The sequence below is a fragment of the Patella vulgata genome, chromosome 4, assembly GCF_932274485.2.
Source record: "Patella vulgata chromosome 4, xgPatVulg1.2, whole genome shotgun sequence".
Lineage (NCBI taxonomy): Eukaryota > Metazoa > Mollusca > Gastropoda > Patellidae > Patella > Patella vulgata.
Window position 1 is genome coordinate 6057363 of NC_065882.2, and position 13173 is coordinate 6070535.

General features: G+C 36.8%; 1 protein-coding gene across 3 annotated transcripts in view; it reads right to left on the reverse strand.

Annotated features, from left to right (window-relative positions):
- Window positions 1-1771: 1771 nt before the first annotated feature.
- LOC126817361 (E3 ubiquitin-protein ligase NEDD4) overlaps window positions 1772-13173 on the reverse strand; it is a 41713-nt gene continuing 30311 nt past the window's right edge. For all 3 annotated transcript variants that reach the window (XM_050544287.2, XM_050544288.2, XM_050544286.2), the window contains 9 exons: window positions 11516-11638; window positions 10891-11012; window positions 10406-10476; window positions 9641-9736; window positions 8669-8742; window positions 7419-7539; window positions 4633-4740; window positions 2763-2932; window positions 1772-1985 (listed from right to left, as the gene is read on the reverse strand). In XM_050544287.2, coding sequence (XP_050400244.1) covers window positions 1883-1985; window positions 2763-2932; window positions 4633-4740; window positions 7419-7539; window positions 8669-8742; window positions 9641-9736; window positions 10406-10476; window positions 10891-11012; window positions 11516-11638 — 988 coding nt within the window. In that variant the 3' untranslated portion in view covers window positions 1772-1882. The remainder of the gene's footprint in view (window positions 1986-2762; window positions 2933-4632; window positions 4741-7418; window positions 7540-8668; window positions 8743-9640; window positions 9737-10405; window positions 10477-10890; window positions 11013-11515; window positions 11639-13173) is intronic.

Genomic DNA, 13173 nt, shown 5'->3' on the forward strand with positions numbered 1-13173 from the left:
TGTTTAAAAAATCGTTAAATTCGTTTAAAATCACCCAAAAATCAACTAATTTGTACTTATGTCCAGTTTAAAGCTGACCATTCAATTTTGGTAATGAGTGTCCAATTTAATTTACAAGCATTTAATTTCTGGATCACTGTTAAAAAATAAACAACGCAATTTGACAAAATAAAAACACAATCACAAAAATAAAAACCTCCGTCCCTCACCAGATTTTTGGTAAGGATTGTTTAGGAGAGAGAGAGAGAGAGAAATGAGGTTTAACGTCCACTCGTCCACTCGACACAAACTAGGTCATTTCAGGACTAACACATGGTTTAATTTTATTTCATTAATTCGCTTGCGCATAGGGGTCTTTAGCAGTGGGAGGAAACCGGAGGACCCGGAGAAAACCCACGAGGTTGGACAGGCGACGGATTGTTTAGGAACCAGAATATTTCATTTGTATGGCCTTAATATTAGTAAAATGGTTTTGAGCAGCATTAATGCTTTTAAGTTCAACTGGAATAGAAATTAACTTCTATAATGGTTAATCCAGGAACCAATTTGTTAGTCTAAAACTTTACATTCCCAGTATTAAAACACATGTAATTTTAAATACTTAAAATCAATCTACAATTAATTTTTTCCTCGGTCTAAAACTTTACATAATCCAGTCAACTTAAACTCGGGATGCAAAAGAGGCAAACTAATTTTTTTGTTAATATATTTTAATTTATTTTACTTAAATCAGTCCACAAAGATTGATTAATTTGTTGATAGATGTAAGTGGTTAGTAAGTTATCTGTATCATGATACAAATTAATATCAGACCATTGGGTTTTTTTCATGAGATATTAATGATTAATATTACAGACACTCTAGAAAAGTTACTGGTCAGAGATCAAGACTTTCACTTCTTCGCTGTCAATTTTCGTCACATTTTATTTATCAAAGATTATCAGGGGCGGATCCAGAGGGAGGGGGGGGGGAACCCCTCTGCTCAGGTATAAATTTAAAAAAAAAAAAAAGCACTTTTATGAGAAAAGTATTACAGTCGTGTGCTTTATCCTTTATCACCAGATGATGGGATGGGATGGGCATTCAAAGCGCGAGATAATGATATAGATATATGTGATATCACATTTAATGCTTAGCATCAATGGAATTGAACCACAATTTGATCCTATTAATTCATGATAAAAATTGACGTCAAACAGGCTGTTGGATCTCTCTCTTTAAAAAGCTCAATGTGTATGTATGCCTACGTAATTTGGAGACGATGATGGCATCATAATACATTGTCAACTGTCAAATTTCTTTAACAAGAACCTGGCGAACCCCCTCCTGTAAAAATTCCTGGATCTGCCCCTGATTATATGCTGATTTTTTTAACATTATCCTGATTTATTTTTATATTTTTAAGCATTTCTACACATAAAAACTACTTTGAAAACTACTAGTTAATTCCTTTGCAATTCTAATTTTATAAATTGACTGACAATTTGACTGTCAGTCAGTCAAAACCAGTAAATATTAGTGAAACAAAAGCCCCTGCAACAGACTAAAACAAAACACAGACGATGGAACATTTTAGCCAAACATCCATGAAAACATCGTTCCGATCGATTTGTTTCCACGTCTGCGGGTTTAAAAAAACACAAACAAAAATGTTTCGATAAAATGTTTGAGAAATCACACTTGTTAGATTTTTGGGTCATCTGTGTTGAAGCCGAACATTTGCGGAACATTTGTTTCCACATCTGCGGCTTGGAAAAAACATAAACAAAAAATATGATCGTAATATACACGGGTTGACCGAGATAATTGCCATATTGTCTCTGTTTGTATATAGTAGCTGACCATATAACTGACACTGGTGGTCTTCAATCCATTGGATGTTTTAATCCACGTCGTAAAAACCCTGTGTGTTCTCGAGAGCCGTCACTAATTTAGTCCGTAATTCATGATAGTCCTCATATGGTGGCAAGTCTAATCTGTTGAAACTGGAAATAAAACGTAAATAATTGAAATGGGAAAGAGAGAATGGCATTTAATGTCCACTCGACATTTCGGGACTAAAATATGGTTCAGTATTATTTCATCATATGGCAACAAGTCTAATCTGATGAAACTGGAAATAAAATGTAAATATTTGAAATTGGAAAGAGAGAATGGGAGAGAGAATTGGCTTTAACATCCACTTAACACAGAGAGAGAGAGAGAGAGAGAGAGATGGGGTTTAAGGTCCACTCGACACAAACAAGGTCATTTTGGGACTAACATATGGTTTAATTTTATTTCAATAATTCGCTTGCGCGTAGGTGTCTTTAGCAGTGGGAGGAAACAGAAGGACCCGGAGAAAACCGACGAGGTTGGACAGGCGATCCTACTCCTTCTCCATTACAATCGGGGAATCGAAATGACTGACCTTATGATCTAAAGAACACAATCGGTACAATTTAACTTTCTAGGCCAACACTGGGATCGAACCTGGGACCTCCAGGTAAGCGAGTCATCCCGACGACTCCACACACGCCAATATCATAATAGTGAAATGGGGTTTAACGTCCTATTGTTTTGCTCCGACTGGGCTAATGAAGACAGGCATACGCCATACAGTGTGCTATGAGGGACATTTTGCCCGGACAGCGGCACTACAGCCTACTCTTGTATCAAATTCCAACTGTCAGGGGATCTTTTACATGCACGCCAATGTGTACACAGGACCTCAGTTTTTCGTCCCATCCGAACGACTAATATGATAATAAATGAGAACATACCATGTATGAGCTCTGGGTAATTGCGTTATCTTTCCCCATTTTTCTATCGTAAAAAGTTGCGGACCATTACTGCCGTAGAGTTCTGCGAAACCGTTCATGGGAACTCTGGATGTTCCCGTTACAAATTGTAGAAGACGGGCCCTCATTTCATTGGGGAATGAATAAACAACCTGTAAGATATAATTCAAATGTTCAGTTTATAAAAAAATACAAAATATTGTGTTCCAGTTACGATGTCGGGGAGTGCTCCTACGGATAGCCGTAAACTGTTAGAACTGGACGGTTAAACGGTTCGAATTCAACGGTATGGTTATTCGGATATGTCCCCCATTACATAGAGTTGTGTCTGATTATATTCCTCTTGATAACAAAACTTGCCCGTTGTCATTTTGAATTTGATGTTTGAAAATCTAACATGTAACAGTCATCCTACGATGTCGACTGCTAAAAAATAATACAATTAATAGCACTCGTCGTAGTCATACGGCAAAGTCAACGGACATTGTTCTGACTTTTGCTATTGTTAATCCAATCTAAATACTTCTCGGCATTTCTAACTATATTCTACTTTATTTATTATTTACTTAAAAACGTAACCACCATTCAAAATATAATCATAAAGGCTAGAAAATGACATTATACTAGATTCGTTACGACATTCAACACGTTTCATATCTCGTAATTTATCGCGAGAATTCTACTTTGGATTTTAGTTAAATTAACCAATCATAAAAATTCTACTTGCAAGCGAGGAATTATTTCTTAATTGTCCAATCAATAGACGCCTTCCAATTTACTTTATTCTATTCTTTGTGTAACATTGTGTAATCGTAATATTATCGCCATATGTCATGTACGAAGGGAAACAGAGTATTGTTTTGTATATTATTGTAATATTGAATTAAAAAATGTTTCAAATGAACCAAGTAAACCAGGTAAACAAATAACTATGGCCTTAGATAGTTTAAATTTTCATTAAAGAATTGTACATTTCTATGAAACAATTTTTGCGCGTATAATGCTTATTAGGCAAGTATAGCGTGCGCATGAGTAATGACTCGCACCTCCTGACAAGCTCTGTTTTATGTTTAAAATTGATACCATACAGTTAAATGGTTACTAACCGGTTAATAGCTACGGTTATTCAAATAAGAAAAAGGTCCTAACCGTAGGAGCACTAATGTCAAGTTCTTAAAAATATGTAGAAGAAAGTTTTAAGGTTACAATGTCAAGTTCATAAAATAAACTGCATACACATACTTTTTCGTATGATTCATGGAACGGACCCTGACCAGCAAGTTGTCAAAATTCATTTGGGGTACCCGATGAGAAGAAGATTGTCTTGTCATCGATTTGCAATATTTTGATTTTAATCAAATGTTAAAGATACATTAGGTAAGATTGGGTAAAGAGAGCTGGCATTTCTCACTATAATAGTTAAAAACTAGATAATGTAAAGGGAATATGCTGAAAACCTTATTTTAACCTTATGTCATTGTTAGCTCCGTCACGATAAGTAACACAGTCTCGATTATCCATTTTTGCGATAGACGTTTGACCACAAATCCAAAGAAAATCGGACAGATAAGATGGCATCAAGAGTTGATTATGGTCTTTTCATGTTAATAAATATCTAATTAATAGTTTATAAAACATTTTAGACCTAAAGAAAGACCTTCAATAGGTAGATTTACCTCTTACATAATGTATGTTTAAGTAATCAATTTTAGTGTGGAATTAGCAGTGAAAAATGCCAAGGATGATCATTGGCTATAAAAATAAACTGCTGACTGAAAGATAAACTGTTAATGTTTATTGAGCTGCAATAGACAGATTTAGCTGTTGTATAATGTGTGTTTAATGAGTTTACCTTCCAGAAACAGATAATAGTAGGGTGATTAGGGTTATATTCTCCTTTATATGCTGTATGTGACTTCCAATCATTGACATCTATATCTTGTAAACCACACATCAATAACTATATAAAAAATAAATATACATTCATTTATATCCTCCTCAAGGGGGGTTGGATGGCCAAATGGTTAGTTTTATCATAAGGTCTGTCACTGAGTTAACTGGCATGGCTTTTCAATCCCCTGTTGCACGTGACAAAGAGTAGGGTCGCCTGTCCAACCTCGTGGGGTTTTTCCGGGTCCTCCGGTTTCCATCCACTACTAAAGACCCCTACGTGCAAGCGAATTATTGAAATAAAGTTGGACCATGTGTTAGTCCTGAAATGACCTAGTTTGTGTTAGGGTACCTTGGTAGTCAAGGGGTAATAGCCTCTCGACCAAAGACTATAATGTACAACACCCTACTGTTCTGCTCCGAACAGGGCTTTAAAGGAAATTTAGCAGAGACAGCGACGCTACGGTCTATTCTTATATCGAATTCCAACTCCCAAGGGATCTTTTATGTGCATGCCAATGTGTACAAAGGACCTGGGTTTTTGTCCCATCCAAATGACGAGACAACTGTCCGTGTCAGGCCCTACATCCTGCACGACGCCAGAAAATCACGATGAATTTTGACAGCCAAGACCAGGACGTAAACCATGATTTAAAGTGCACATAAGATGGGTGGAAAAACTTTTTAATGGGTGTAGCGAGTAATTACTATATCCACTTTACGCCAAGTTCACGCCAATCTGGTTGAAATTAATTCAGCTATCTTCACTCAAAGTCGTAAAAATTGACCTTCCGTGAAAACGACTTTGCCAATTATCGAAAACACTCTTAATCCCCTCAGACGCCAGTGACCGAATGCATATTCGGAATGTTTATTCCTTAATTACCTATATACAGCCGGCGTGTGTATTCTTTAACGCCTGAAGGATTCCTTAATCCCCCTAATTAAATAAAACAATTGACTACGGAATAATTTGTTTTGTAATTCATTTTGATTTAAGATCCAATTGAGAGTGCCTACAACTTTTAAACTTTGAAGTCTTGAACTCTTAATTAATTTTTTACAATATGGAACTTATTGGACGAACACTTTTAATATGTAAATAATATACGGGTCCAGCTATGTGGTTTTTACTGCGAGCACTTCGCTTTTTCACATAAAGTGTAGTGTCGTTAATATCTGTCATTAATTAATCAATCCGGCTATAAAAGTTATACGATATCTGCGATATCACCTCGGTGGAAGCGGGCGTAAATTACAACTAACTAACGACAACAACGAGTTATACAGGCATGGGCCATAAATTAATTTACACGTTGGTGTTAGCAGTGAGTGTTAGTGGGATTAAGAATGTTGATTAGGTAATTATCTTTTTTTACGCCGGCCAGATCAAAGACGTCACTAAGTGGAACGTATGCGTAATACCTCACGAACGAACTAATGGTAGAATCATACACACACACACATTAATTGTATAAAATAATTAAGTTTTACTAATAAGTTGTTTAAAATTACTATATATCCAATAATTATTGCTCACTGGTGTTTTTGTAATCAAGTTGCCTCGTATTATTTGTTGATTGGCGTTTAAAACACATTTAATTGATGGATGGATAAACGTTTTTGATACCATTATGTTATAATGTCTAACATCGGTTATTTTCTTTATAATAAAAGTATTTTACAATTGCATTGACAGTTTAATCACTCACCAAACGGCACCAGGAACCCCACGAATGATCCCATGCAATTTTCGCGGCGAAGTTTAACTTCATTTACTACACCCGTAGTACATGGAACGGTACATGGTAATAAGATACCAAGCGTTGATTGGCAGAGAAATGAGTGCGATCTATTGTACATGTTATGCATAGTCATCGGAAAATTCCATATTCACTGCAGTTGTTCTTTATGTATAGAAATGGTTTTTATTATTATATATAGCTAATAATGAATATATCGACAAATGACTGGCACCATTTGTATTTCTGTACTTAAGTTTGGGATATCAAGTATTACGGGGTTATCCAAATTACCGGTAAATGCGCTAATTTCTTGAGTCATCTTCATTTGACACGTGGCCTATTTAAACAAAGGAAGCTGAAAATGATCTACGGCATGATACAGCATTTTAAATTCACTCTAAAATATTCCAATCACAAATGTCTAATCTATACCAATGAAAGACGATAATTCGGTGATTATGATCAGGCCAGTCACGTGGTAATTGGACCGTCAATAGACGCTTGTCCAGTTGCCGTGTGTATTGATAGTGCAATACTGTACAGACAGTGAGATATTGTATAGATAATGTATATCCTATGTGTAGTGCCTGTGACGTCACCAGCCAATCAACCGGATTAAGGTCGTAATTGAAAAATCGAAAAGCGTTTTTGCGTGTCGGATACTTAAACGTTAACAGCGGACTTAATTTTAATCAGATTGGTGTGAACTTGCCGTAAAGTTGATATAGTAACCATGGGCTATACATACATGCAATTTAGATTTTTGATCTTACGTGGTCTTTAAAAACCTGGGACAAGCACGCAACATTTGGGGTCCAACCAAACATAATCTGATCAAAATAGATCTACATTTCGTTTCGTTTTTTTATACTTTCGATGGCCTACACTACATGAAGATCTGACAGGTTGTAGTGGAAGGTAGCTTAATGTGTGCTGTCCTAAAGTTGAACTAATTTCTACCATTTTTAAAATAAATAAGGTTAATTACAATAATCAATCTCACCTCTAATTCATTTTCATCAAATATTTGTATAAGATTCTGAGTTAATATCGTGTTAAAACCCTTCATTAATGACTTCATCTGTGATTCCACTCGAGATACAAAACGATATTTTATCACTAACCTGAAATACATATACATAAAATAAAATGGATGAAATAGTGTCCAGTTCACATAATTTAAGGCATTTGTTTGTAACTTTTGAAATAAATAGGTAAACTACTTAGGGGAGAGAGAGAGAGAGAGAGAGAGACAAGACTTTTTAGGTACTGCACCATTGACAAGGGGGAACCACTCTGGATAAACCAGATGATCTTTCTCGACACCCTCCTACCACACAGCATGGCTTATAATTAGTCAGGTTGGATGTTAAAACAGAGAGAGAGAGAGAGAGAATGAGAGATGGATGGGGGTTTAAAGTTCACTGACACAAACTAGGTCATTTTGGGACTAACATGGTTCAAATTTTATTTCAATAATTTGCTTGTGCGTAGGGGTCCTTAGCAGGCTGGAGTCCAACACTGAAACTATTCAGTTGTTTTTCAGATAACTAGTATCATTATGTATAACAATCGTTGTGAAAATAAATTGGAGAGATTTCGATTTGACATTTTTTTATTTTTGAAACAGAGAGAGAGAGAGAGAGAGAGAGAGACCCTGAGAAAACCCACGAGGTTGGACAGACGACCCTACTCCCCTACTCTTTGTCGCATAAAACCCCATGTACATGGAACCTCAGGTTTTCATCCCATCCAAATTGACTAGAGACATTGGTTTAAAGAGAGAGATAAATGAGGTTTAACATCCACTCGACACAAACTAGGTCACTTCAGGACCAACACATGGTTCAATTTTATTTCAATAATTCGCTTGTGCGTAGAGATCTTTGGCAGTGGGAGGAAACCAGAGGACCTGGAGAAAACCCACGAGGTTGGACAGACGACCTTACTCCTTGTCACGTACAACCGGGGATTCGAAACCACCCCAGTTGACTCAATGACAGACCTTATAATACAGCATGCACATGCACTGGATTAAGAGAGAGAGAGAGAGAAATGGGGTTTAACGTCCACTCGACACAAACTAGGTCATTTCGGGACTAACATATGGTTCAATTTTATTTCAATAATTCGCTTGCGCATAGGGGTCATTAGCAGTGGGAGGAAACCGGAGAACCCGGAGAAAACCCACGAGGTTGGACAGGCGATCCTACTCCTTGTATAGCTTCTCCTTGGGCTTCAGGGAATACTCACTCAATATATTCTAATTTATTATCATTTGTCACTGGTATATTAGCTCCATTTGGTTTCAGTTCAAATTCTTGAATCTATTTTATATAAAACAAAAAAATACGATTAAATTAAAATACTGAAAACTACTGGATAAAAACCATGTCATTTCGGGACTAACATATGGTTCAATTTTTTTCAATAATTTGCTTGCGCATAGGGGGTCTTTAGCAGTGGGAAGTTGGACCTTATGATTCAACGTGCACGTCTTAACCTGTTTACATTCAGCCAATCAAATATTGGCTTTCATAGCGATAGTTTGCTCTTTACTTCCTGTCGAAGTGAAAGATTGAAATGACTGTGCCGTCAACATTATGTTATAATTAGACTCAATACAATATCAATGAAATAAGAACACTTAAAATAGGGTTGTTCACGTAACCATTTTACTTGCTTCTATTAAGAGACTCTAAATCATGCAGATGTAGAGAGCAAAAAAGCAAAATTTTGATAATTCTACTGCGACCTCTGATTATCAACGTGACTAGGTGGTTAAGACACTGGCTCGCTAGCCTGGAGGTCGGGTGTTCGATCCCTGCATTGGCCGAGAAAGTTCATCTGGATTTTCCGACGTGGTTTCCCCTTGTCAGTGGTGCAGAACTGAGGGCCTGACAAGGACAGCTGTCTAGTCCTTCGGATGAGACGAAAAACCGAGGTCCCGTGTATACATTGGAATGCACGTAAAAGATCCCTTGGCAGTTGGAATTCGATATAAGAGTAGGCGATAGTGCCGCTGCCCGGGCAAAATTTCCCTCATAGCACTCTGTATGGCGTATGCCCGTCTTCATTAGTCCAGTATAGGAGCAGAACAGTAGGACGTTAAACCCCATTTCATTTCATTTCATTTTGATTATCAACACAATTATTTATGAATTATTTTACCAATATTTAAATAATTGGAAACTAGTTTAAAAATCCTATACAAACTCAAATTACCTCGCCAAACTGGTCTTCTTCTACTGAGAAATTTAATTCTAAATCAGCAGGATCATTTTCTTTTATCCAGATCAGAGAATTATAATATTCAGAATCCTGAAGAAAAAAAAAGGCAAAAAATAGGTTGCCAGGCAATGAAACATACGCCAACAACAGCTAAATCGTCCGAGCGGTTGACAAGGGTTGGTGCATTTATTCTTTTGTAGATAATTGGGGGCATTTATTTACAAGACAATTTCATACAGATCAGATTATAATTTTCTTTGTTTGAAGGTTCTATAAATTGAAAGAAGTAATTTACAGAAAATGTTGAAATTCGACAGGTTTTTTTGTTTTACTTATTCAAATAATGCATATAAATTCTATACAGATCCGAAGATAATTATTATCGTTCAAGCGTTGACATGGTCCAATGAAGTGAAACAAGGGCCATAACTCTAAAAGTAATTAACAGAAATAGGTGAAATTCTACCAGCTTCTTCAGTTCACTAATTTAAATGATGCATATAAATATAAATTTCAAACAGATCAGATGATAACTTTTGTCATTCAAGCATTCACAAGGTTTAACAAAGCCAAACAAGGGCCATAACTTTAGACATAATTAACAGAAATTGCTGAAATTCGATAGGATTCTTCATTTCACTAATTTATATGATCGGATGACAATTTTTGTCGTTATCACAAGGTTTAACAATTTCTCATAAGTTGTCTCCCCTTTTGAACACAAATTTCAACTGAGTCATGTCTAGAAATCGTACTTACCACTGACTCCATGTCTTTCAATGTGATTGGTTTCCGTAACATCATTTTATAGAACGGACGAATGAAAAAACCTATAATAAAAAGTTCATTTGTGTTAACTGGTTTAACTGGTGACCTTTTGGGGATACTTGATTGAAAGTTTTGGAATTGATATCTCTCAAACCCTCAAAAGGTGTCAATCAACTGTGAGAATTTCCGGATAAACTTAATATAATGCTATGTTCGCATTATATCTGTTTTTGGGACTGATAAAACTATGCTTCAAATGTATTTCAATAATTTGCATGCGCGTAGGGGTCTTTAGCAGTGGGAGGAAACCGGAGTACCCTGAGAAAACCCACGAGGTTGGACAGGCGACTCTTCTTCTTGTCACATACAACCGGGGATTTGAAACCACGCCAGTTGACTCAATGACAGACCTTATGATACAACGCGCATACGCTGTCCTTCGGCCATCCAACCTCCCTAGGAAATACAAGACTTACCATCTAATAATTTTCCGTGATATATAGCCATACCAGCTATTCTTCCTATAAACTCAAAGAATGATAGATGATCTTCATTGGCCATCCATGATAACGGATTAATCTGAAGTGTGTAGTTATCTCTGAAATATTCATAAACACTCTACGTACCAAAATATATATAGAGAGAGAGATGGGGTTTAACGTCCACTCGACACAAACTGGTCATTTCGGGACTAACATATGGTTCAATTTTATTGCAATAATTCACTAGCGTGTATGGTTCAGTATTATTTCAGCATATGGTGGCAAGTCTAATCTGTTGAAACTGGAAATAAAACACGAATATATGAAATGTGAAGAGAATGGGAAAGAGAAAGGGATTTAACATCCACATAACACAAACTAGGTCATTTCGGGACTAACATATGGTTCAGTATTATTTCAATAATAGGCTTGTGTGTAAGGGTCTTTAGCAGTGGGAGGAAACCGGAGGCCATGGAGAAAACCAACGAGGTTGGACAGGCGACCCCACTCCTTATCACATACAAGTGGAGACTCGAAACCACGCCACTTGACCCTCTGATCTTACGCGCATGTATTAAACCATCCGGACACCAACCCCACATTTCAGTTAATAACTTACGTGGCTGAATATTCAAATAAACCATAATAAGGATTAAACATTTCTTTAGATAAAAGATAAAACCATTCTCTAGAAACACCACCGTAATCTAAACCTGTTTCACCATCAAATTCTATCCATAACCTAAAATACAAATAATTATCATCTTTAAACATACAACAGATAAATCTTCCTATTGAAGGTCTTTCTTAAGGCATAAAATGAAATGAAAAGGGGTTTAACGTCCTACTGTTCTGCTCTGAACTGGGCTAATGAAGACAGGCATACGTTATTCCAACTGTCAAGGGATCATTTACGTGCACGCCAATGTGTACACGGGACCTCGTTTTTTTTTCGTGCCATCCGAACGACTAGACAGCTGTCCTTGTCAGCTGTTTAGGCATGAAATGTTATATAAATTATTAATTAGACATTTATTAACATGACAAGACCATAATCAAATGATGCTTCCAATTTTTATTAGATTTGAATCTGATCTGCTGCTCAACGCTCATTGATGATTAAAGGCAAACATGGATAATCGAGACTATGTTTTTTATCGTACCAACTTTACTAATGATAATCAAGGCTAGGCCTGAAATTCAATCGCTTATATCTCGGTTCAGACTGAAATTTCAGCATATTCCAGTTACATTATCTAGTTTTTAACTATTATAGTGAAAACTGCCATCTCTTTATCAAATCTCCCATTCTTGATAGTTTCCAAGGGGGGAATCATACTGACATATTCTGTTTAAGAGAGTCGGAGCCATACTCACTGTGCCACTGTGCACCCTACTATTACATGAACATTATAAACAACCATTGTTTCAAGATGTTCCGTGGCTCCCTAATTACGTGAACCATATAAACAAACCTTGTTCAAGATGTTCCGTGGCTCTATACTATTACATAAACAATATAAACAAACCTTGTTTTAAGGTGTTCTGTGCCACCCTACTACTATATAAGCAATATAAACAACCATTGTTTAAAGGTGTTCTGTGCCACCCTACTATTATGTGAACAATATAAACAAACCTTGTTCAAGATGTTCAGTGGCTTTATACTATACTATTCAAAAAAAGTAGGGGATATTTGATTTTTAAGTGTTATTAAAGTCACCTAATGAAACTGACGAAGAAACAAATGACAAAATGAAATGAAGTTCACATTCATCGATTTATTCCAAATGATCGTTAGACTAAGTAAGGCACAGACTGACCATTATAAGGGTAAAATGATACCCGGGGTCAAACAGCAAAGTTACCACAGCATCACAACCAAGTCAGTAACGGGTAAATCCTCCTCTGTTTGCCAAACAAGCATTGATCCGACGTGGCATACTCCTAATGAGACGTCTATGGTCATTTTGGTCCAGATTGTCCTATTCCTGTTGCAACGCAGCAGCAAGTTCTTGGACATTGGCAGGACGTTGTTGACGTTGACGTAACCTCTGTCCAAGCATGTCCCAGACATGCTCGATGGGGGAGAGGTCGGGACTCAGTGCTGGCCAAGGTATTGTGGTGATGTTCTGTTGTTGGAGGTAACCTGTAACGATCCTGGCCCTGTGACATCTTGCGTTGTCATCCTGGAAGATGAAACGGCGGCCATGACGTCGTGCGAACGGCACAACATGGACTGCCAAGATGTTGTCCCGGTAGTACTGGCCTGTAACA